This window comes from Peromyscus eremicus, chromosome 4, assembly GCF_949786415.1.
Source record: "Peromyscus eremicus chromosome 4, PerEre_H2_v1, whole genome shotgun sequence".
Lineage (NCBI taxonomy): Eukaryota > Metazoa > Chordata > Mammalia > Rodentia > Cricetidae > Peromyscus > Peromyscus eremicus.
In genome coordinates this window covers 13051720-13077841 of record NC_081419.1, presented here as the reverse complement: position 1 = coordinate 13077841, position 26122 = coordinate 13051720, and the positions used below count along the sequence as shown (strand labels likewise).

General features: G+C 42.5%; 1 protein-coding gene across 5 annotated transcripts in view; it reads left to right on the top strand.

Annotated features, from left to right (window-relative positions):
• The window catches only part of Scai (suppressor of cancer cell invasion), a 98048-nt gene that overhangs the window by 33814 nt on the left and 38112 nt on the right, over positions 1-26122 (top strand). For 2 of the 5 annotated variants that reach the window (XR_009378721.1, XM_059260240.1), the window contains exon 3: positions 16170-16301. Coding sequence is in view for 4 of the 5 variants with exons in the window: in XM_059260240.1 (XP_059116223.1) it covers positions 16170-16301 (132 nt within the window). In the remaining variant the exon portion in view is untranslated. Of the gene's footprint in view, positions 1-987; positions 1214-1240; positions 2372-3976; positions 4222-16169; positions 16302-26122 lie in introns of those variants that run through there. The other 3 variants (XM_059260241.1, XM_059260243.1, XM_059260242.1) reach the window with 3 other exon arrangements.

The window sequence follows — 26122 nt, the reverse complement described above, 5'->3', positions numbered from 1 at the left end:
TTTTGCCTCTAGATTTTGGACATGCCAAGAGCAGGTGGAGGGGTGGTGGTGCTGTTGGCATCTAGTGTGTCAGAGCCAGGAATGCTGCTCTACACTACAGTATACCATGATAGTCACTGAAAACTTTCTGCACCCCATAAGCCTCTCCACCAACACAGCAATCCAAATCAGACCAAATCAAACCTAATTAGAAAAAGCCCGGGCTTAAGGGGTAAAGTGCTCCCAGATGATTTTCCGGCCCCGCAGAGAGGAGATGGGGAAGAGAGACCGGAAAAACCACTGTCTGTTTTCTGGGAGGGGCAGTTTAAATATGCTGTGGGAGTGGTCTTGAGCATCTCTGGGAGAGGAGCCCTGTTTGGCAGGCTTTCTGAGATGAGGCAGGGTTGAGAGAGAGAGAGAGAGAGAGAGAGAGAGAGAGAGAGAGAGAGAGAGAGGCAGAGAATTGAGGTGGCTGCCTGTTCATGTCTGGCTACTTCCTTCGGGAATAGGACAATGTGGGGACTGGAAGTCGGGAGTTGGTGAGTTCACACTCAGCAGCAGGTGTGAGTAGAAAAGCATCCGGATAACTGCCATCCTGGAGACCTCAAGCATTTGTTTCTTGAGGAAGCAGAAAAGGCAAGTTGCTAGGGATTATTAACATCTGCCCTAGTTGTACAGACAAAGATGAATGCTCAAGGCAGAAGAATAGATAGGCCTTTCATTGGGACATCTTGGACATCTTGGACCCAAAATTGTATGATGGAGGGTCCCAGCTGCTGGACATGTATCCTGAATAGGTGCCCGCTTGAGCCTGGAGAGATGGTACCAGCATGAATGTTCCAGAAGCTTGGCAGCTGAATGGGTGGTAAGGATCACAGTGTAGGGTCCTGTCCATCAGGACTCAAGAGACTTAGGAGCTAGCTGTTTAAGGAGTACTCTGTCCCTGTCTCCTGTCCCTGCCCGTCCCCCTCTCCCTCTCCCCCTCTTCCCCCCACCTCCCGCCTGGGGGAGAGTGGGGCAGGCTCAGGGGCAGTTGGGTCCGTTGGTATGGGGGCAGGGAGATAGCTGTCAGCATGTAAACAGAGAAGGGACCTCAGAAGGGAGAGGTAGGGGAGGTAACTGGCCAGTGGAGGAGTGTGGGCCAGGAGATGGTGATTGAGGAGGAAGGGCCTTTCGTAAAGGAGTTCAGAAGGGCTCAGGCCTGTAGTACAGCATGGGGTAGCTCACAGAGCAGGTAAGGGCAATGGGGAGAAAGGAAGGCCAAGATAAGCTGAGTTCAATGGAGAACTTGGTGAGCTGTTGTCTGATGAGTCCATTGGCCCCTTCCACCTTTACCAAGGATTGTGGGAAATAGGGAATGTGGAGCTTCCAGGAAATGCTGAGAGTCTCCAACACGAGCTCCATGACCCTAGAAGTGAAGGCTGGTCTTTTGTATGGCCTTTGGCCTTTTGTTGGTCTGTGGCAGGCCAAATCTAGGGACGATGTGGTCCAGGAGTACTTGGGCCACCACATCTGCTGTTTCCCTGGAGGTGGGAAAGGCTTCTATCCATCCAGTTGGTCTCCTTGAAACTGGTGCAGAGGCTGACAAATCTAGATGGCCCCCTGTGGATTGGCCTTAGCACACATCTGTCAGGAGGTGTGAACTGTAATTGGCTGGAACTGGGTGACCTTGAGAGCTTCCTGAGTGAGTTCAGCCGCTGCTGCTAAGGCTCTCAAGCATGGCTACCATCCACAGATCATGGGGTCCAGTTGTTTGGACAAGAATGCTATGGCCCAGTCCAAAGGCACAAATGGTTTGGACTAGATCCCTGGTGGCCACTCCCAACCTTTCATCTGTATAAAGGTGATAAGGTCAAGAAGGATCTGGAAGAGCTAGGGTAGGGGCTGTTAAAATTGCATCTCGCAGTAAAGAGAAGTGGCTGGCGGCAGACAGTGGCCAGGTGCGTGAGGGGCCCCTTGGGAGTCTTTCTGGCTGCCTGGTAAGGTGCTTGGCCACAATGACAAAGTTAGGGATCCAGTGAAGGAAGAATCCCATCAGGCCCCAAAATGAGAGAATCTGGTTTGCAGTTGTCGGGGAACTGTAAATCCTGCAGGGCTTGGGCCCTGTCAGAGGGTCTTATACTCGGGCCTGAGTTGAACACCCGATACACCACAGTGGGAGAACATAGCTGAGCCATAGATGGGGAAACACAGTATCCTAGGGAGCTGAGGTAGTTCAGGAGCAAAGAGGTTGCCTGTTGGTGCAGAGGCAGAGTGGAGCTACAGAGAGGGAGGTCATCTACATATTGAATGAGTGTTTTAGGACCAGTGTCAGAGGTGGAGAGATCCGGAGCCAAAGTGTGACCAAAGAAATGGGGGACTGTCCTGAAAACCCTGAGGGAGAACAGTCCATGTAAGCTGTCTGGAGTACTGGGTGTTGGGGTCCTCCCAGGTGAAGGCAAAGAGGAAGTATGAGTCAGGGTGTAAAGGGACAGTAAAGAAGGCACCTTTTAGGTCCAGAACAGTAAAGTGGAAGGTGGCAGGAGGAATGTTAGACAGGAGGTTGTATAGGTTGTTAACCACTGGGTGTGTTGGAATAACTGCCTCATTAATGAGGCAGAGGTCTTGAACTAAACGGTAAGCCTCAGAGGGCAAATACACAGGAAGAATGGTTGTTGCAGGGTGAGTCAATGGGAATTAAAAGTCCCTGAGGTAAAAGGCAGGTGATTATAAGCTTTAAGGCCTCAGTGATGAGTTTCAGAAATAGGAAACTGGGGTCCGGAAGGGAAGGAAGAAGGATCCTTAAGGTGAATTAGAACTGGCTGGTGGTAAGTAGCCACCACTAGATTTAAGGTATCCCATACTTGGGGATCCACTGGATAAGGGAGGGTAGGGACAGGACAGTCTGGGGTAGGAACTTGTGAGGCTATTAAGGGGAGAAGAAAGTGGGACTCAGGAGACAGTGTGGGGGCCAAGGTGAGTGTGGCCCCAAAGCGGCTGAGAATATCATGACCCAAGCAGAGGGTGAGAGGTATGACTAAAAAAGGGTGTGAGAAGAATCACCCTGCAAGAATGTAGGAAAGTGACAGGGTCTTAAGTGGGAAGGAAAGGGTCCTGTCCACCCCTGTGACAGAAATTGGCAAGGGAACTGTAGGACGCCAGTGAGATGTTAAAACAGAATAGGTAGCTCCCATGTCCAATAGAAAGTCAGTAGACTTACCCACTACCTGCAGCATCATGCAAGGCTCAGAGAGGACAATGGGAGTCACCAAGTCTAGACCACATGTCAGTCTGCCAGGCTGAGGAATACTAAGGCTGGAAGAGACTCAGATGTCAGGTGTTGGTTAGTCTGGACCTCTGTTGGCATAGAGAACGAGCCTGCATGGGAGCACTTGATTTCCAGTTTCCAGGCTGTCGGCAGACAGGGCATTGTCTCCTGGTTGACTGGGGGTTAGGACAATACTCTGACCAGTGGCCCTCCTGGCAGCATTTGAAGCAGGCTTCTGGCAGAATTGAGTTGGGTTGAGCTGCAGCTGGATGGAGCCTTGTCCCCCTTGTGGGGGCCCTGGTGGCCTCAGAGCAGCTGCTAAGGTTTAGGCTTAGAGCTTAGCTTCTGTTTCAGTCTTGTCTGTCAGGATGACTCAGCTGCCTCTTCTTTAGCATTAAAAACTTTAAAAGCCATTTTCACCAATTCCTGTAGAGGGGCTTGAGGACCCTAATCAGCCTTTTTTAATTTCTTTCTAATATCTGGTACTGACTGAGAAATCAAACAGGTGGCCAGGACTATGGCTCACGCTGGGGAGGCTAGGTCAAGGCGAGTATACTAAATCATGATCTTGTAATCAATGTCTTGGAGCTTATCAAAATTAACAACTTTGTCCAAAACCATTTCCATACCTTGGAGGAGGCAACGAAACATAAGGTCTCTTCTTTGTTGTCTGTTTTGACCCAGTTGTTAGCCCCAGTAGGGCTCTGTAGCTGGCATCTTCACACAGAAGAACCACAATATTGTCCACTTGGTGGGTCTGATCTGCACACTGTAACTGCTGCCTGAACTCCCTCGCTCCTCAGGAGTGACAGTGAAGGCCTGGATCGCATAGAGGTCATGCCAGGTCAGATCATAGGCTTGGGACAGATAACAAAACAACCACTTTTCTGTTTGTGAGAGGTCCTCAAGAGAGAAGGGAGCATGGACTCGAACAATTTCATCAGTTCCAGATACCTCTTGGAGAGGGCAGAGGAGGTCAAGTCTGGCAAGACTGGGTATGAGGAGGCTGGGGAGGATTCGGGGGCATTAGGCCAGTGAAGGAGACCAGGACATAGGTTGTGGCATTGGGGGTGGGGAGCAGTGGGAAGGAGGGGAGGACAGGAAGGCAGGTAAGGAGGAGGAATTTGGTCTTGGACCTTTGTCCCAGAGGAGAAAGAAGGTGGATAGAGGGAGGAATGTGAGGAGTGCTGGCCACTGAAAGGAACATGTGTTAGTGGAAGAGGGGGATGGGTAGGCAGGGTTCAGAGGAGTTGGGGAGGGGCCAGTGTCTCTGGCAGCATGGTGAAAGCAGAATTTTCAAGGTCCCAGTTCCTAGATAGGCAGGAGTCTAGAGGCGCAGTGACCCTGGCCAACAAGACGGGTTCCGTGGGACACTGGCTGCTGTAGGGAGGGCAGGAACACAGAACCCAAAACCTGTGGACATAGGGCAGTTCTGTTCAATTATCTCTATACTGACAAAAATTTTCAAGATCACAGAAGATGGAAAATTCCAAGGTCTCTTTTGGTGGCCACTTTGACTGGTTATGAAGAGCATATTGTGGACTGGCCTCATTGCTCAGAGAAATCAGCTGTTCAGGACTGATGGAATCAGATAGCCCCAATTTGAATAGGTTTTGTAAAAGACACCCCAAAGGTGTTTGGGGATCTGGCTTCGAATTGCAGGTGCCCATTTCACAAGTCTATGCTGGGACCCAAAGCCTAATGCAGTGCGTCCACTGTGGTCTGCTTTGGGCAAAAAGGGTGTGTGGAAAATTCCTTTGAACAGAACGTCTTCTACAGAAGGGGTACCACAGAACAAAGGCAGGTCTTTGCTCCTATAACAGGTCAGGGGCCTGGGCGAGACCCTGTCTTTGGCAGGACGCCCCGAAAATCGAATGAGGCCCCAGGCCTCTTAAGGCAATGACTTGGAAAGGACAACTTACCAAGGCAAAAGCCAATCTTAGTCTGGCAGAGAGCAGATGTCAAGGAGAAAGATGTTTTCCCACTACAAGGCCTTAGGCCAGTGGGGGAAAATCAGCCCCTCAATAAGCCTCTCCAACACAGCAATTTAAATCAAACCTAATTAGAAAAAGCCCAGGTTTAATGGGTACAGCACTCCCAGATGATTTTCCACCCTCCCACCCCACCCAGAGAGGAGATGGGAAAGAGAGACTGAAAAACCATATGTCTGTTTTCTGGGCGGCAGTTTAAATACCCTGTGGGAGTGGTCTTGAGCATCTCTGGGGGAGGAGCTGTGTTTGGCAGGCTTTCTGAGATGAGGCAGGGTTTGGGGAGAGAAAGGTGAGGGAGGGAGATTGAGGTGGAGCTTCCACCAGAGTAGTTGCCCCATCAGAGAATTATTTGGTGGGCTGGTGATATGTCTCAGTGGGTAAAAGTACTTGCTGCCAAGGCTGATGGCCTAAGTTGAGTCCCCAGAACCTATGTAAATGTGGAAGTAAACCAATTCTCACTAGTTATTCTCTTACTTCTGTTCATGTGCTGTGGCCCATGTATGCATGTACACATACACATATACACAGAAACACACAATGTAATTTTTTGCAGAAAAAAATGAATTATTTACCCTAAAATGTTAGTTGTGCCAAGGTAGAGAAACACAATGTTAAAGAATTTTCTCAAGTACTTTGTTATTTATTTTTCACTTGATTATTCAACATAGAAAGTCCAAAGATAAAAAAGTTCTCCCAAATCATACCCATCTCTGATGATAGTTAAGCATTGACACAGGCATCTTAACATATATGTAAATGGAAGGATAGGAAGAAATGTACTTATAAAATACTATAGATAACACTGAAAGAAAAAAAAAACAAACTTTCCTTATGTAAAATAGTTAAACTTACAGAAATGAAATTATTTCTCATGTACTTACCACCTAAATTCAATATTTATGAATTCTTAGCTAATTTTATTTCATCTGTATCTACATCCCCTCTCCTGATCCTGGGTGTGTGTGTGTGTGTGTGTGTGTGTGTGTGCGCGCGCGTGCGCGCGCGTGTTTACAACCCTGTCGAGGTCAAAGGACAACTTTTGGTCATTCTCTCTTCTCCTTGAACCTTGTGGGAGCAGGGTCTCTCTTGATTTTGCTGGTCTACTTGCTCCAGACTAACTGGCTGCTTCCCATCTCAGTAGGAATGCTGGGATTATAAACTGTAGCCAACACATATCATGCAGCTTTTTGAAAGATTCCAGGGATGTAATTCAAGTCAGGTTTTCTTCCTTTCACAGCAACTGCTTTAATCCACTGAGCCATCTTGTCAGCCTTAGGGTGTCTTAATGCTTTTGGATATGTCATGCAAATAATACAATGCTCATTTTTGCTTTTTAAAGCTTCTTTTTTTTTTTTAAACAAAGTCTCATTATATAGCTTTGGCTGGCTTGGAACTCACTACATAGACCAGGATGGCCTCAAACTCAGAAAGAGATCTGCCTGCCTCTATCTCCTGAGTGCTGGGGTTAAAGATATACCCAACTGTACTGTGTGGTGTGTGTGTGTGTGTGTGTGTGTGTGTGTGTGTGTGTGCGCGCGCGCGCGCGCATGAGTTTGTGTACATGGGTGCAGATGCCTTCAGAAGTAAGAAGACAGATTAACTTCCCTGGAGATGAAGTTAAAGACAGTTGGGAGCTGCCTGATGTGGGTGCTGGGAACTGAACTCGAGTCTTCTTCAAGAGCAGCAAGTGCCCTTTAAACAGTGAGCCATCTCTCCATCCACCTTCATTTTTATCATGTCTATATTTCAGATGAGATAGCCTTTCTTGTCTTTTTCAGTCTTTATCTGAGTTGTCTTTCAGGTTTTCCGTGTAACAGTGGCTAATGGGGACTATAAATTAGGAATGTCTCTGTAGGCATCTTTCACTTTACTAGTTTCCTTTTTTTTTTTTTTTTTTTTTTTGGAAACAGAGTTTCTCTAAGTAGCCCTGGCTGTCCTGAAACTAGCTCTGTAGACCAGGTGGTCTTGAATTCACAAATCTACCTGCCTCTATTTGGGATTAAAGATGTGCTAGGATCAAAAGTGTGCACCACCACACCTTGCCTGTTGATGAGTTTCTTGAGTACAAGAACCACACCTCAGAGTTCTCCATATTAGCATGCCTTCAGTATTTTTAGCCATCCATATGCCTCAGTATTTTTATGGAATGTCAGTCAGCACAATTGGCATTACATAATTGCAACAAGATAATTTTTTGTTTGTTTGTTTTTATTTTCTTTTCTTTTTAGAGACAGGGTTTCTCCGTGTAACAGCTCTGGCTATCCTGGAACTCGCTTTGTAGACCACTCTGGCCTCACGGAGATCCACCTGCCTCTGCCTCCTGATTAAAGGGATTAAAGGCATGTGCCCCCACCACCTAGCTACGACAAGGTAATTTATTTACAACAGTAAATCATGCTCATTTAGTTCCACAACCTTCATAGAGAAAATTATTCAGATTAACATGTGGTACATGCATTTAGATAACATTTACTATATGCTGACTCTTTTATAAGTATATTTTCAGTTAATCATGACAACTCCTAAGAAGCAGGTCCCTATTATTATCCCCATTTTACGTGATGGGAAGTCAAGGCCTGAGTTAAACAACTTGGCAAGGTTGCCCAGCTATATTTGAGTAGTTAGTGGCATAGCCAGGGTTTCTGCAGAGTTTGGTATTTGTGCCCCTAACCATTCCACCATGTTGCCTCTGTGCTCCCAAATAATACCTGTTTTGGTAAAATATACACTGCTCTACCAAATGCCATAGTTAATCTGCCTCTTTTTGGATCTGGTTTTGTTTGTTTGTGGGTTTTTGTTTTTGTTTTGTTTTGTTTTGTTTTTTTCAAGACAGAGTTTCTCAGTGTAGCCCTGGCTGTCCTGGAAATCACTCTGTAGACCAGGCTGGCCTGGAACACAGAGAGATCTGCCTGACTGCCTCCCAAGTGCTGGGATTAAAGGTGTGCACCACCACTTCCTGGCTAGATCAGAAGTGTTGCTAACGCTTTGTCTTTACAAAATCTTCATGTGCTCCATGTGCCAGTTAGGTCAGGCTAATGGCTGACTTCTTTCTTTCTGGGAAGACTGACCTTTGTCCACACTCATAAAACTTGCTATTTGGCATTCCCACTGGGATGAGCTTCTGCAGCTTTTAGATTTCCAAGTTGGCTACAGCCCCTTTTCCTAGCCTTCTTGGATTTCTAACACTCACATAGTCTCTGCCATGAGATAGTGCCTACCTTGGAGAGGCACTCACTGACCTTTGTACCTACCGTGACCAGTTTTTTTTGGAGCTGTCAGGGAACTGTTTTCAAAGCACTTGTGCAAGGGCCTTTGCAGAAGTTATCTCACACAGGTAGTAACTCAAAAAACTTATAATTTAGTAAGGGAAGCAAGCGTATGCACAAGTATTCATGATGAAAAGCAGCTAACCTATGTAGATGTAACCAACCGTCTTATTAAATAAGAAACACAGAACCAATGCAAAGAAGAAAGCCAAGAGATCAGAGCTAAGAGCCTTACCCGTCTGCTGCAGCTAGCCTCTTCAGCCAAGAGAGACCTACTTCCTGTGTGTTTGTCTTTATATAGACTTTCTGTTCTGCTCATTGGTTGTAAACCCAGCCACATGACTGCCTCGTCACTGCCTGTTTGTACAGACCTCCAGATCTTCTATGGTTGGTATTGAGATTAAAGGTGTGTGTCTCCAATGCTGGCTGTATCCTTGACCACACAGAGATCTACCAAGCTCTGCCTACCAAGTGCTGGGATTAAAGGCCTGCGCCACAAACGCCCAGCTCTGCTATGGCTTGCTATTAGCTCTGACCCCTAGGCAACTTTATTAACATACAAATAAAATCACACTTCAGTACAAATAAAATATCACCATAAAGCTATATGAGAAGTCATTCAAAAATTCAGAGAAAAGCAAATGTTTCTGATAGGGGGAATCTAGAAAAGTTGTGTGGAAGTGTTGACACTTCAGCTAATTTACTAATTTCTAAATCGTCCAAAAGTTACTAGTGCCTGTTTAAGGACAGGCCTTCACTTTGTACAGAGTGGAGCCTAGGCAAGGGGTAAGGCTTGATTGTTCAGGGAAGAGTTTTTCTGTTGTTGTTGTTTTGGTTTTGATTTTTGTTTTTGTTTTTTACATGTGTATGAGTGTTTTGCTTGCACGTTCTGTGTACCATGTATGTGCCTGGTACCTGTTGAGGTCAGAAGAGGGCATCAGATCCCCCAGAACTGGAGTGGCAGATGGTTATGAGTCACCATGTGGGTGCTGGGAATGAACCAGGGTCCTCTGCAAGAGCAACAAGTGATCTTAGCTGAGCTTAACTCTCTCCGCCCAAGGGAAGGGGTTTAATCAGTCTGACACCCCATTCTCTGCAGGGAACTCTTCCTCGGTATTTCTGCCTTCTCTCTTTTATGGCATTGGCCTCTTTGTGGCCATTTTGACCCTCTAGAGGTTCAAGATCATCAGGAACAGAGGGAATTCTGCAGCAGATGATTGATTCTTACTTCAGAGTTAGCTGATTGTTATCCAGAAGTCTCTTTTTCTTTTCCCTTTTGTCTTGGTGTTTTGTTTTGTTTTGTTTTTTCTCCTTCCTTGCCCTCTGCTCTCCTCTATTCTCTTTGTTTTTAAAGTTTTGAAACACATCTCACATATCCCAGTCTGTTCTGGGATTACTAGCATTTGTCACCATGCATGGCTAATTTGGTGTTGGGAGTAGACCAGGGCTTCATGCATGCTAAGGAACACTCAATCAGTTGAACTACATCCCAGCTCTGTTTTTTGTTTTGTTTGGGTTTTGATTTGTTTGTTTGTTTGGGGTTTTGTTTTTGGTTTGGTTTTTTTGTTTGTTTGGTTGGTTTTTGTTGTTGTTGCTGTTTGCTTGCTTGCTTGCTTGCTTGGCTGCTTGTTGTCATTATTTTTGTTTGAGGGAGCCTTTCTCTATGTAGACCAGGCTGGCCTCAAACTGGAGATCTTCCTGCCTCAGCTTCCCTAGTGCTGGGATTATAGACTTGTATCACCATGCCCAGCTTGATCTTTTTTTCCTTAGTAAAAATGTTGCCTACCTTTATTATAGTATAATTAAATGCTCCCTTCCTCTCTCCCTCTCTCTTGACCACTTTACCATGGCTGGTAAGTTCTTGCTATATAGTTGCTGACTATGTAGCCACTTATCAGTTGACAGGCCTATTGGTATCACTTTGATGTTAGCTGTCTTTGTGACTTCTCTATTGCTGTGATAAAACACTAAGACCAAGGCAACTTACACAAGAAAGTGTTCAGTTGGGCCTATGGTTTTTAAAGGATTAGAGTTCAGAGTTCCTGATGGCCAGTGAAGGCATGGCAGGAGGAATAGCTGAGAAATCACATCTCAAAAAAACTCTGGAGGCAGAAAGAGCACACCAGAAATAGTGGGGTCTTTTGAAATCTCAAAGGCCATCTGCAGTGACACGTTCCTCCAACAAGGCTATATCTCTTTAATCCTTCCCTAACAGTTCCCAGTAACTGTATTCAAGTATATGAGCCTATGGGGGCTGTTCTCATTTAAGCCACAGTTATAGATACAGATTCTACCTTAAAAGAAATCTCTTAAGAGATATAGGGGCCTTAACAGGTCCCTTGTGCAAATAAGGGAAAGGTGTAACACGAATCTTAAAAGGTCTTATTAATGAAATCGAACCTAAAGCCAGGTATTGGGGTGAATGCTGGAAGATCAGAGAAGCAGAACAAACCACAGCCACCTCACCTTGCCAATATCTCAGCTGATCCTGTTTTCTCAGACTGGATGCCTTATCCAAATGGATCTCAGATGAACGGCTTCTTGAAAGCCTGAAAGCTTAGCCAGATTCTAGTTCCTGGTCCTCATGCCTTATATACCTTTCTGCTTTCTGCCATCACTTCCTGAGATTAAAGGTGTGAGTCACCATGCCTGGCTGTATCCTTGAACACACAGAGATCTGCCTGTCATGTGGTCGGGATTAAAGGTGTGTGTGCCACCATTTTCTGGGCTCTATATCTAGTGGCTGTTCTGTTCTCTGACCCCAGATAAGTTTATTAGGATACACAATATTTTGGGGAACACAATACCACCACAGAAAGGGAGTTCCTTTAGGGCAATGCTCTGACCCTTTAATGCAGTGACTCCTGCTGTGGTCATTAGGGTTTAGCAACAGGAGTACCTTAGCAGGGCCAAGGCATGCTGCAAAGATCACACCATTCAACAGATCTCACACAAGAGATTTATTGTGGGGGGGGGGGTGAGAAAGGCTTTCTCAGAGCAGGAGCAGGAACAAGAGAGACAGACAGCAAGAGAACAGTCTGTGATGGTGGGGACCTTGTCACATTTGTTGGCTGTGATGACATGACTGTTGGCACTGAAGCGGGCTGGGGGAGCACTTGGGCTCTAACAATGGAGACCCCCAACCATAAAGTTATTTCACTGCTACTTCATAACTGTAATTTTGCTACTGTTATGAATTCTAATGTAACTATCTGGTATGCAGGATATCTGATATGTGACTCTGTGAAAGGGGTCTTTCAACCCCCTCCATCCCCCACCCCCTACTCCAGGAGTCACAACTCACAGGTTGAGAACCACTACTTTAGGTGAACCAAATATTCCCTTTCAGTGTTAGGCATTAAAAATCAAAAACATGCCAGGCGGTGGTGGCACACGCCTTTAATCCCAGCACTCGGGAGGCAGAGCCAGGCGGATCTCTGTGAGTTCGAGGCCAGCCTGGGCTACCAAGTGAGTTCCAGGAAAGGCGCAAAGCTACACAGAGAAACCCTGTCTCGAAAAACCAAAAAAAAAAAAAAAAAAAAAAAAAAAAAAAAAAATCAAAAACATAACTTCTTCACTTAGAGAGTGAATATCTGGAATTTGGAATTTGTATTCACTTTGCCTTTCCTTTCCTTTATAGTACTCGTAAAGTAGAAGTTCTGATTCCTGTTTATATTTAAGTATGAAGAGCTGGGTTTGTTTGCTTGCTTATTTGAAGCAGGATTTTGCTAGGTACATTTTCTCTATGTAAAGCAGGATGTGGTAGCAAGCATCTGTAATCCCAGTGCAGTAGGAGACAGAGACAATTTCTCAAAGCTCTTGTGCCAGCTAGCATGGTGGGTGTAGCATTGAACAGTAAAATGATACTGTCTCAAAAAAGATGGAAGGTGGAGGGTGCTACACACATGCCATAGTATTTTCAACCACATACACACACACACACACACACACACACACACACACACACACACACATATCATAAACACACATACACATTTTAAGAAAGGTTCCCAAATAAGCACTTATTACTTGTTGGTGGTGGAGAGATGGCTCAGAGATTAAGAGCATTTACTGCTCTTCCAAAGGACCTGAGTTTGGTTTTCAGTGCCCACGTGACAGCTCACAACTTCCTGTAACAACTAGTTCCAAGTGACCCAATGCCTCTTCTGATCTCTACAGGCTTGCATGCACTTGATCCATATACATACTGTCACATGTGTATATATACAAAAAAAGTAAACCCCCATTTGTTACATATTTAGCCAAAAAGTACTTAATTGAAAGATAAATTTATATAGCTTCAAATAATTATATACATAAGAATATAACTAATGACATAAAGAGGATTTCTGGGAGCTGTACTAAAACTAGAATCTTCTTGCTGTTATTGCAAATTTGTAATTATCAACAACAGACAAATCAAGCAACAACAAGAAAAGTTTCTTGTGTAGAACCATAAGAGAAAATATTCAACATACAGCTCACAGAGATGCAAACTGTTGTATTGGGGGATAAGATAGAGATGATGGGAGAAGGATCAGCCAGCAGACTACTGCCTTTGGTTTTGATAGAGGTGTTTTGTTTTTTTGTTTTTTTGTTTTTTTTTGGTTTTTGGTTTTTCGAGACAGGGTTTCTCTGTGTAGCTTTGCACCTTTCCTGGAACTCACTCTGTAGACCAGGCTGGCCTTAAACTCACAGAGATCCTCCTGGCTCTGCCTCCCAAGTGCTGGGATTAAAGGCATGCGCCACCACCTCCTGGCCCTGATAGAGATTCTTATCATGTGGGCCAAGTTGATCTTGAACTCCCAATCCTCATGCCTCAACTTCTTCCTGTGTACTGAGTTACAGGCATGTGCATTACTATGCCCAATAGACTACTGCTTTTCATTTCAGTATTTCAGCTAATGCTGATTTTTAATTGTGTATTTCCCTATTTCTTAGATTTTACTTTGATGTTTGATTTTTAGCTGTGGGATATTTGTCTCTCTGTCTCTCTGTCTAGTTTGTTGGACATTCTTAGAGTCTTTTCAGTCTGAGATCTTATATTTTTTTTTCATTCTAGGAAATGTATTGATATTTTTGCAACTTTCTTTTTCCTTGTGCAGCTTTTATGTTCATATACACTATTACATGGATATTGATTTCTCTTGCCACTCTAATCCTTATATCTCTTGACTTATGCCTCGTCTCTTCCTGATTACTTTTGGCAGACTGCCTTAAAGCTGGCATTTATATAGATTATGAATTGTTTTGAAAATCTCCATCTTGCTCTTCAACACTTCAAGTTTATTATTTCGGTGATTATATTTGTTTTATAATAGCATTTCTACCTGCTTTTTTTTTTAATATTCTCCCTTAGTGAGCTTTATTCTATTTACTTTTTTTCCTCCTGTGAAGTCATCTGTCCTATGGACATTAGCAACCTTCATTGATGAGAATATGAGATGGAGTCAGGAAAGCTATAGCTTGGTTTATGCCTCTCCTGCTGTGCTTAGGAAATGAAAGGACAGGTTGTAGGCATGTATTGGGAGATTTACCAGGGTCAAGGTCTTTCACATTAAGGTTTGAACTCCCTTAGGAACAAAGCTACTCATGATCTCTTTCCTCTAGTCCATGAAATGAGAAGAGCAGTAGGGTAACAGAACATGGGAACTTGCAAAAATCACCCAGTACTGACCGTGCATGTTAAAAATTACTTCAGGGCTGGAGAGATGGCTCAGCAGTTAAGAGCATGTATTGCTCTTCCAGAGGACTGAGTTCAATTCCCCATACCCATATTGGACAGCTGAGCTGCCTGTAACTACAGCCCCAGGGTATCCATCATCTCTGAACTCCATTGGCACCCACACACATGGCAAACACTCACATAAACATAGACACACATATACACATGATTAAAAAATAGTAAGACAGGCGGTGGTGGTGCACACCTTTAATCCTGGCACGTGGGAGGCAGAGGCAAATGGATCTTTGTGAGTTCGAGGCCAGCTTGGTCTACAGAGCTAGTTCCAGGACAGTCAGAGCTACACAGAGCAATCCTGTCTCAAAAAACAAATAAATAAACAAACAAATAATAAATAAGCAAGGCTTTACCACCATCTGTCTCCAGTGACAGCTTTGTGTTACCCAGTAGGCTTTTGACTACTCTAGGTCTGCTGGTAGTTTTCCTGCCTTGCATCCACTGTTGCCTGTTCCAGATAATGTTGGAGAGAAAAAAAGTTCATTAAAATAACTACCAGGGGCTAGAAAGATGGCTCAGCAGTTAAGAGCACTTCCAGAGGACAATGAGTTTGGTTCCCAGAATTCATGTCAGCTCACGGCCACCTGTAACTCGGGTTCAGAAGATCCAATATCTCTTGTCTTACGTACCTGCACTCATGTGTACATACCTCACCCCCCCCCACACACACACACATGCACATATGCAAATTTTAAAAATACATATATAAAATGAATCTTTTTATATTTAATTTAAAAAGTAATTATATCCTTACTTCTTGCTCTGATCTCTGACCCTTGTCTACTCTTGTCTTTTTGTCTCCCTGCACTGGGACCAGATTTCACTGAGTTGTCCCAGGAAGTTCTGTCTTTGTAAACAAAATGAGTTATTGTTATATGTCTTAATTTAGTACAGGTTACCTTTTTTAAATGGCTGGTTAATATAACTGATCACATATAAAGATAGCTTGTATTCAATAAAATGTAGGTTAATTTTTTTAATGGGTGGGGCGTTGGAGGATAATTTATGGGACTTGGTTCTCATCTTTATCCTATAGGGGTTCTTGGAATCTAACTCAGATCATCAGGCTTGGCAGCAAGCTCTTTACCCATTGAGCCCCATTGCTAGACATATCAAAAAGTACAGTTTTAGTGTATATCTCTGTGTGTGAGAAATTTTTATCCTTTTTATACTCATTGCCTCACTTTTTTTTTAGGGTGTGTGTGTACACATGCTATATGTGTGTTTGTGTTCATTTGTGTGCTGGTACCGGTGTGTGATGACTGTCATTTGTTAGGTGCTGTCCTCCTTGTTTTTCGAAATAGGGTCTCTCACTGGAACTTAAAGCTGGCCAGCTCTGACTGGCCAGCCATCCCTAGAGGTCTGCGTGTCTCTTACTCCTTACCTCTGGGATTACGAATGTGTACCACTATGCTCTTCTTTTTGTGTGGGTGCTGGAATATCACCTCAGTCCCCACCTTCACCTTAAGTGAAAGTCAGCTATAGGGTAAGTACTAGGATTTGTAGTCTGTGGAATATTTCCCTGGTTCACTCTTTAGACTCATTATATTGTTTTTAGGTTTTAATTGTTATAAAATATGGAGAAGATGTGAAGGATTATTTTCTAGGATGGATTTACAGAATCAAATTGGAAAAATAGGTAAAAGGATCAGTATTTCAGATTATTAAACAGACCAAATGCCTGCACTAGAATAGAAATTCAAATTATAGTTATCAGATGAAAAAACATTAAAAATGGTTTTGTGTATGTTTCCAACAGTTTTTAACACTACCAGTATGAGATCATTTACTTTCCAACACATCTTACATGTTTTGATTATTTGAATAATTAAAAGAATTCTCTGTCTTGGGAGGGGACAACACTGCCATCAGCTGCTGTAACTAGGGCCTACTTCCACCCTGTGTTCACCAACTGAGTAAATAAATGAGCATATGCTTTCTTACAGGACTGAATTTACTCTTAAAGAAACCATGTCCTCTGGAGGTGCTGAAGATGACATCCCACAGGGAGAGCGGAAGACAGTTACAGATTTCTGTTATCTTTTGGATAAATCCAAGCAGCTGTTCAATGGATTAAGGTTAGTAGACTCTTGATGTGTTAAACTTTTCTCTAGTTCTGCTTTTCCTCTCGATGATGTATGGTAGGTCTCTGAAAGTTATGCTTAGAATCAAATATCATATATATCAGATATAATTTACATATATTAAATACACACACACACACAGCTGTATTAGAAATAATTGCAGCTCAGTGAGAAAGCTTATGCCTGTAATCCCAGGACTGGGGAGGCTGAGGTAGGAGAATCACAGTTAAGTCTGAGCTACAAATGGCCAGGTCAGCCTGGCCTAAAATGAAACCCTATCTCAAAAATAAAACAAACAAAAACAAAGAACAAACAGAAAGAAGTGACTGTAATCTTTTTCTTTTTATTTTATTTATTTAATGTTTATTCTTAGATGAAAAACCATGTGTTGAGCTGACAACATGTATAAGGCCCTCGAAACTTTTCCAGAGGCTCTCAGTTCAGTTCCCAGTACTCATGTTAGACAGCTTACAATTACCTGTAACTCCAACTCCAGAGGATCCAGTGCCCTCTTTGACAGTTACACACAAATAAAAATAAAAATAAATCTAAAAATTATTGTTACCAGTCAGCTGGCTAGGGTCCTTTGCTTTTCCTTGATAGGAATTATGAGTAGGCAAGGAGATTCTCCCAGTGTTGACAGTCCTCAGCCCTTGAGTTCTAAGGCCTGAGGGCTCTTCTGGCAGGCCCAGGGCCTATTGTTCCAGGCTTTAAAATCTAGTGACTTAGAGCTTCAGGCAATCGGGATTGTAGCTCTGTGCTTTTTCCACCAGCATCCCCAGTATTTAGAAGCTAACCTAAACCTCTTCTAGCATTGATAACCAGGGAAACAGACAGCCAGCAAGCAGTTCTTCCTAATGTTACAGCTCTTGGAACAGGTGCTGGAACCCTCAGCCTTTAGCAGCCAGGGTGTTGGGAGTCTCAATCCTCTACACTAGTTAATGTTGTATCTCTTGAGCCTTCGATGTCTGTGACCCTTTGTCCTGAATGTTTGACAGCTCCTTGGAGCTCTTGTGGCAAGTAGTGCCTACAGTTTCTTATCTTCCGATCTCCACAGCCTTGTGTCATTCACTCTGATCTCATCACTAGTTCTCCTGCCACTACTGTCTCCTTTGCAGTGCAGTTGACACTGCCTTTGCTGCCTTCATTACTTTCTGCCGGTGCCACTGCTGATGTCAACCTTTGTGCTAGGAGCTCAGTCTTCTTCACTAATGATAAAAATCAAAAGTAGACTAAAAAAAAAGCCAGAGGCCTTTCATTGTCAGGTCTCATGTTGCAACACAAGGGGGCAGCAAATCACAGCAAATGTTGCTAAAAAGGACTGTGTTTGTAGCAATCACAGTTTTTCTGCTAGACCATCAGTGCAGATGCTTCCCTTCTGGCCTGAGTAAAAGTGGCTACAGGTTCATCTAGAAGTCACTGAGGTTTTGGTTGTCAAAAGTCTGGCACAAACTCTTTTGAAGCACTTGTAGCTGGAATAGTACCTTCTAGGGACAGAGCTGTGCTTTGTTAGCAAGCACTGAGATCACCATGTAGTTTCCACAAGATGTCTAAAGAGTGCTAGCATGAAGATAGTCCACCTGACAGCTTGGTTGATAGTCCTTCTCTTAAGCAAGCTGGGACACCAGGAAAAGGTCTAACATCTATCAGGAGACAAATCACCAAATTGCCCAACATCTTAGCTTATTTAAAGGAAAAAAGAAATATTAAAGTAAGTGCATGGAATAAAGGCTTATTAAAATTAAGTGACTTAATGGATATATTTTTCATTTTAAAAGTTTTTAGATTTATGTGTATGAGTGTTTTGCCTGTATAAAAGTATGTGTACCATGTATGAGGCTGGTGCCCGTGGAGAGGAAAAGAAGGCATCAAAACTGGAGTTTTAGACAGTTGTGAGCCAGCATGTGAGTGCTGGGAACAAAACCCGGATCCTCTGTAATATCAATAAGTGCTCTTAACAACTGAGCCATCTCTCCAGCCCTAAGAAGTGTTTAATAGTGCTTTAGCAGGGCTTAACTTCTGCTCTAAGGGGAGATGGTTCCCTCTAATCTGTCTGAATAGGAAAGGCAAGAAGTATTTGTTTTACTCAAGTTGAGAGGAGCTCTTTTGTTAGATGAGTATTTTATTGTTTTCTGTTGTTTTTATAGATGACTTTATCTTCATCTTTCATCTCATACTTAACATATTATTTTATGCATGAAGGTATTGAGGTTCAAGCACCCTATTCTTTTTTTTTTTCTAATGTGTATAAATGTTTTGCCTGCATGTATGTAAGTATACTGCATAAATGCCTGGATGCATGCCTGGTGTCTGTAGAAGTCACAAGAAGGTGCCGGAACTTCTGGAGCTGGAGTTATGGACCTTGTAAGCCACCACACAGGTCCTGGGAATTGAACACTGGCCCTCCGGAAGAGCAGCCAGTGCTTTTAACAGCTAATGCATCTCTCTAGCACAAGTGTGTGGTTTTGAGACACAGTCTTTGTAATTGCAGGATAATATCCTCGTGAAATAATGTCTTAAATTTTAACAATACTAGTAATGATGAATTTTGATATTTTACCTTGAACAGTGGATAAGAAAATCTACCAAAGATTCACGTTAGTGTTTTATGTGAATGATCCTCTTCAATTTAACCCTTAATTAAAGTCCAAATCTTCTGTAAACACTTGGATCTTGTGCAAAATTGGGTAGCCTTGGTCTCTGTTTCATAGAGATATTGGTATTTTGATTCTCTGCTAACTTCCCTTTTCTACCCTTGGCTTTCTACCCTCATTGTTGGGATTCATACCCAGGTTTGGTACATGCTTGGTAAGCATTCTTTTGTTGAGGTATATATCCCCAGTCACTTAAAAAAAGAGAGAGAAAGAGAAAATTGTTTTATTATTTAACAGTTGCTTATTGTATCTTATTTGTATCTAGAACTATCTTTTTATTATTCAAATTAATTTTATGTGTATGGGTACTTTGCCTGCATATTTGTCTGTGCACCACTTGCATGTCTAGTGCCACCAGGAAAGAGCATGCACAATTTTGAGTTCAGGTACTCTTGGAGTCCAGAAGAAGCTGGATTCCTGGTAGGTAGAGTTACAGTTGTGAGCCACCTGATGTGAATGCCATGAATTGAACGCAGGTCCTCTTTGAGAACAGTACCTGTTCTTAACTGCTGAGCCATTTCTCTAGCCCCACATGACTTTTTTTTAAAGATTTTATTTTTTTTAATCTGTGAATGTTTCATTTATACATTTGTGTGTGTGCTGTGTGTGCAGTGCCAGCAGAGAGGATGTCAGGTCCTTTGGAACTAGAGTTACAGAGAATTGTGTACCACCACGTGGGTGCTAGGAACTGAACCTGAGTTCTCTGCAAGAGCAGCAAGTGCTATCTTCCAGCTGAGCTGTGTCTTCAGGCCCCACATGATGTTTTGCTTTATTTGCATTAAATGGATTTTCTGAGACAGGCATAGTGGTGCCTGTCTAGGCACCATAGGCTAGTTTTTTTGTCAACTTGACACAAGCTATGGTCATCTGGGAAGAGGGAACTTCAGTTGAAAAATTTGCTTCCATCAGATTTCTTGTAGGCAAATCTATGTAACAATTTATTAACTAATGAATAATGTGGGAGAACCGAATCCACCAAGAGCCATGCCACACTGGACAGGTGGGCTGGAGCTGTGTAAGGAAGTACCTATGTTAGCCAAGAGGAGCAAGCCAGTAAGCAGCACTCCTCTATGACCTTTGCTTCAGTTCCTGCCTCCAGGTTCCAGCCTTGAGTGCCTGCCCTGACTTCCCATCATAATTGGGAAATGTAAGCCAAATAAACCCTTTCTTCACCAGGTTACTTTAGATCATGGTGTTTCCTCACAGCAATAGAACGCAAACTGGGACAGTACCTATAATCTGGCTGCTCAGAAGGCTGAGGCAGGATAATCTCCTGAGCCCGAATATCTAGACTAGCTTGAACAACAGTTAAAAGACTCTATTACCCCCCCCCAAAAAAATTAATTTTTGTATTAAATAAAATCCTGTGTATGTGTGTGCTTTATATGTTTATTAAAACATAACTGTTTGTTGTTCAATATTGAACCTTAGCCCAAAATTCTTAGAAAGGGCTCAGTTCAGTATCTTCTTTGGGGTCCCCAGGTGGCAGGGTAGAATGTTACCTTCTCACCACTATTTAATTTGTCTTATTTGAATTACTAAACTAAAAAGCTTTCTTCTTTCAAGTGATGATGTTTTTGTTTTCTTTTGGTTTGGTTTTGATCATATTTTTATAATATATAAGATTTCTTTGGTGATAACAAAGAAAATTGTTTTTCATTGATTTTCTGCTACCACCTTTATGTAAGTTCTGGGGATCAAACTCAGATTGCCAGGTTTGTATAGCAAGCAGTTTTATCCATGAGACTTCTTGCTGTCTTGAGGAAGTTTGTTTGTTTGTTTGTTTGTTTTGGTTTGTTTTTTTGGTGTTTTGATGTTTTGGGGGGGGGGGTTCAAGACAGGGTTTCTCTATGTAGCTTTGCACCTTTCCTGGAACTCACTCTATAGCCCAGCCTGGCCTCAAACTCAGAGATTCACCTGCCTCTGCCTCCCGAGTGCTGGGATTAAAGGCGTGCACCACCGCCCGGCTTGAAGAAGTTTTTTGTCTCCTTCCTTCTATATTTGTATTGGTTTAAATAGAAAACAAGATCACACTGCCTATAGAGCACACAAAATACATTGGTAGGCCAAACCAGCACTCAGCTTGTAGAGGAAGCAAGTAGCATCAAGGTACAGTGGTGTCAACTCTTAACACTAGTCATTTCCCTGGACATTCCTTCCACTCTTGTTGCTCATCATTTTGCTAAGTGTCCTTTGTGTTTTCTCTTTCTTTGGTTTGAAGAGAGCTTTATGTGTTTGTTTTGGAGGAGGCTGTGAAGATGGCACAGTGCTGGCGATACAGCCCAGGCCTCCGTGCATAGTAGTCACTTGTACCACTGAACCTCAACCCCAGCTCAGTGTGCTTTTAGATTCAAATTTAAAAGGTTTTAATATATTTTATTTTTTAAATTCTGTATATATGTGTGTGGGTTTGGGCACACAAGTCCTAGGAAGCCAGAGGCATTGGATTCCCCTGAAACCAGAGTTACAGGCTAGTGTGAGCCACCCAGTGTGGGTGCTAGGAATTGAGTTCAGGTACTTTACAAGAGCCCTTTGTGCTCTTAAATGCTGAGCATCTTTCCAGCCCAAGTATGTGTTTTTTTTTTTTTTTAAAAAAAAAAAAAACATACTCATGTGACCTGAACTCAGAATAAAGATACAAAATATAGAGCCTCAGAAACTCCCTGGGGTTCTCTCTTATGGGGTTTTTAAACCTTTAGAAACAAAGTTTAAAAGTGCCTGTCAGTGCACTTTTAAAGGCTTCAAGGTTATCTGTGTATCATTTCATTTGGGGGCATATATGGTAAGCCTTTTAATTCTAGTAGTTGTGTCTTTCCATCTTATATGAGATGTTCATTTGAGTTATCAGAACCTTTTGTTTCTCTAGCTATACTTATCTTAACAAAATGTTTTTCCTGATAAAAATTTTCTGTCTAGAATATATGGATAGTACTTAGCTTTTCTTTCCATTCACTGTGTAAGAAAACACTCCAGAGAATGAGAAGTGGGTAAAACGAGTGATTTGCTTATGGTGGTGCTTGCATGTAGTTACAGTACTCATGAAGTGAGAATAATTTTTTTTAAAGCTTTGAATACTTTCAGAAAATGATCAAAAGCTCAAGTGCATAATCGGGTTCTGGTTGCCATGGTGACTAAAACTGTGTAAGTAGAGTGGAATACTTGGTGGGATTATTCCAGAGTTTGAATTTGAGTCCTAGCATACTGGCCACAATTCCCAAGCAACTACACACACACACACACACACACACACACACACACACACACACACAAAGCCACAGGAGCATGTGCGTTTATAAACTTGTGCTGTGGTATGGTCTGTATGTCAAATTGCTCTGATTGGTCAATAAATAAAACACTGATTGGCCAGTGGCGAGGCAGGAAGTATAGGAGGGACTAACAGAGAGGAGAATTGAGATAACAGGAAGACGGAGGGAGACACTGCCAGCCGCCGCCATGACAAGCAGCATGTGAAGATGCCGGTAAGCCACGAGCCACGTGGCAAGGTATAGATTTATAGAAATGGATTAATTTAAGATGTAAGAACAGTTAGCAAGAAGCCTGGCACAGCCATACAGTTTGTAAGCAATATAAGTCTCTGTGTTTACTTGGTCGGGTCTGAGCAGCTGTGGGACTGGCGGGTGACAGATTTGTCCTGACTGTGGGCCAGGCAGGAAAACTCTAGCTACAAACTTGTGTGTATATGCACATACAATAGAGACACAAAGCATTTGAGGACTACTCTAAGGAAAGAAAAGCCAGTGAAGCCAGTGAAAGACATTGTAAAAACAGAAGAGTTGTAAGTGGTCAGGAATTAAGGGAAGTGTCATATCACAGAAGACTGGCAGTGAGGAGAGCTGAAGGGTAATCTGTAGGTCGGCATTAGTGATCATAGCTCATTCAAGTGAATGAAGATGGTCAATTTATAGAAACTTGGAAGAAGCTTATAGATTTTTGACAACTCAGCTTCACACTGGCTAGACAAGAAGGATCAGGTTAGTCATTTGGTCTGTTTCTTCCCAGCCTCCTATTGATGTCTGCTGACAGCACTGAAGACTCTTTTTTTTTTTTTTGTTTGTTTGTTTGTTTGTTTGTTTTGTTTTGGTTTTTTGGTTTTTTGGTTTTTCCAGACAGGATTTCTCTGTGTAGCTTTGCACCTTTCCTGGAACTCGCTTTGTAGACCAGGCTGGACTCAAACTCACAAAGATCTGCATGCCTTTGCCTCCTGAGTGCTGGGATTAAAGGCATGCGCCACCACCACCCGGTAGCACTGAAAATTTAAAGATAGATTGGTGTCACACACACCTGCACATTCCTGTAAAAAAAAAGAATGTGAGCAGCTAGCTTGCAACAACAGTGCAAAATGAAATGCAAGGTCATTTAATTCACAGAGCCCTATTTAATTTAACTCCATGGATCATTAATTTCTTATCTCTATTGACAACAATAATAATCAGATGATACATCCAGTGTTAAAAGCCAGAGTCAAGCTCTGAATATTAGAAGAATTTATCTAAAACTCTTTTGTTTTTGTTTTTGTTTTTTGAGACAGGATTTCTCTGTGTAGTCCTGGCTGTCCTAGATATCTCTGTAGACCAGGCTGTCCTCAAACTCACAGAGATCCACCTGTCTCTGCCTCCCGAGTGCTGGGATTAAAGGCGTGCACCACCACTGCCAGTCTAAAACTCTTTATCATATACCTTATTTAATTGTAGACTAAGCATTTTATAATGGTTTGTATGTTAGCTTCTAAAATGTGTGTCATTAGGAATAGGGTAATCATAGGAAACAAATTAACCTTATTTTGTAAAAGAAATTGTTTTATAGCTGATTCTTAACATTTTTTCTGTTTGGTGTGGGGGAAGGAGTAGTGCTGCCATGTCATCTATGAGAAGGTGAAAGGATAACTTTTGGGAGTTGGTGCTCTTCTTCTACCATGTGGATCTTGCAGATTAAACTTGGGTCATCAGCCTTGGCAAAAGCCTCCTTTACCTCCTAAACCATCTTGCCAGCCAAGTGGCTGATTCTTTAGACTGGAATGATAAATGCTCTGAGTTCTTTTGAGAAAATTAGTGTTTAAAAATATGTATATAGTAACATTGTTCATTGTCTTAAATGTGAGAAATGTTTATCATTTACTGACAAACCCTGTTTAGAGATTTTCTTAGTGATGCTAGAAAACCAATCACTTTTATCTCAGTTGTTATTTCTTCTTCTAATAACCCCAACATAGGGCACAGAACATTCATCTTTAAAACCCTGTTTTGGGCCGGGCGGTGGTGGCGCACACCTTAATCCCAGCACTCGGGAGGCAGAGGCAGGCGGATCTCTGTGAGTTCGAGGCCAGCCTGGGCTACCAAGTGAGTTCCAGGAAAGGCGCAAAGCTACACAGAGAAACCCTGTCTCGAAAAACCAAAAAAAAATAAAATAAAATAAAAACCCTGTTTTGTACAACAGCTGTTATGTCTAGCCCATTATGCAACATGAGAGACAACACTATGGGTCCCAAAGATTTTAATATTTCACCATATAAGTGGGTCACTGATCAATCAGGGCTGCAAGACAAGGACTCCGGAGCCTTGTTTCTCCTGACAGCCCCAAGCAGAGGCAGAAGTGGGGTTTATAAGTGTAAAATTCACAAACATTTATTGCCAAGTTACAGTTACAATTTTCACCAATCAGAAATCAAAGATTGGGGACTTTCCTTGTGTGTTCCATCTTTGTCAACCAGCATACAATGCAAGCCTTTTGCCTGCTCCCTTCACAATGAAAATATAAATACAACTTTTATTATCATCATCATTCTGTATGTCTGTGACATATGTGTGGGTATTTATGACATGGAGCTCTTGTGGAAGTCAGAAAGCAACCTATGGAATCCATTCTCTCCTTCCATTTTTTTGGGGGGGTTGGGGATCCGGTTTGGTTTTTTGAGACAAGTGTGTTTCTCTGTATAACAGCCCTGGCTCTCCTGGAACTCTGTAGACTAGGTTGGCCTCAAACTCAAAAGATTTACCTTCTTTGCCTCCTGAGTGCTGGGATTAAAGATGTGCACCACCACCACCTGGCTTTCCTTCCATCTTTATATAGGTTCCACAGATTGGGCTCAGGCTTGAAACAGCTAACACTTTACCCACTGAGCCATCTCAGCAGCCCACAACTTCTTTATTTAAGCAACAAAACAAATATTACACGAAAATAGTCTGACATAAAAAAATTTACTAAAATATTAAATGGTTAGGCTGTGGGATTGTTTTTTTCCTTAGTGAGGATGAGTCTTCAGAAACATTTATGAATGTGTTTCTTCATTTTGTGTGTGTGGGGGGGAGGATCTTGTGCTTGTTTGTTATATATATATACATTACAGAGTCTCCCTTTGTGTAGCTTAGAATGGTCTCAAACTAATGACCCTCCCCCCCTGCGTAGACCTTTTGCTTAGGTGCTACATGTGTGTGGCTTAGTTGTGTTTTTCATAGGTAAGTATTTGAAATTGTATCTTTCAGTTCTGAAATCTCTTGAATTTGTAGATTTTCTCTATTTCGACTGCTTATAGCCTTTCCTTTATTTTTTTTCCTTTCTTCCTCTCCTCCCCATTTGGCAGAATCTATCTTTTTCTTAGAGCATTTTATTAAAGTACAACTAACTGATACAACCCAAGACTAGCTAGAAACATTTATTTCTGCCTTCTTGTGTAGACTCCCAAGTTCATTTGTCACATTGCCTGCATTCCAAATTACAGTAGGCAGAGTTCTGCCATTCCACCAATGGCCTCATTTCCAGCTGTTGGTGATAGTTACCTGTTCACAACAGCTTGCTCTCAACACCAGTTTTTACACTCTTTTCTTACATACTGTTGCTATAACAAATGTCCCCAAATTTTCATGCCTTACTACAATGGGAATTTATTTCTAACTCCCAGGTTACCTGTGAGTTGTCTGCAGCTCTCTGAATTCATTAAATATCTCTTCTCTGTCTTGCAAGCTATAGAGTAGTCAGTTTTAGATCAGATGGTGAAGTGAAAATGGAATAACTACAATTTTATTCTTTGCCCCAAACAAGATAATATGATTAGGCCCAATGTTCATACAGTAGGGAGTATTTGTTTCTCCAAGGCAGATACCACAGGTCAGCAGACTTAAGGACATGTATTTTTCTTCTAAGAAG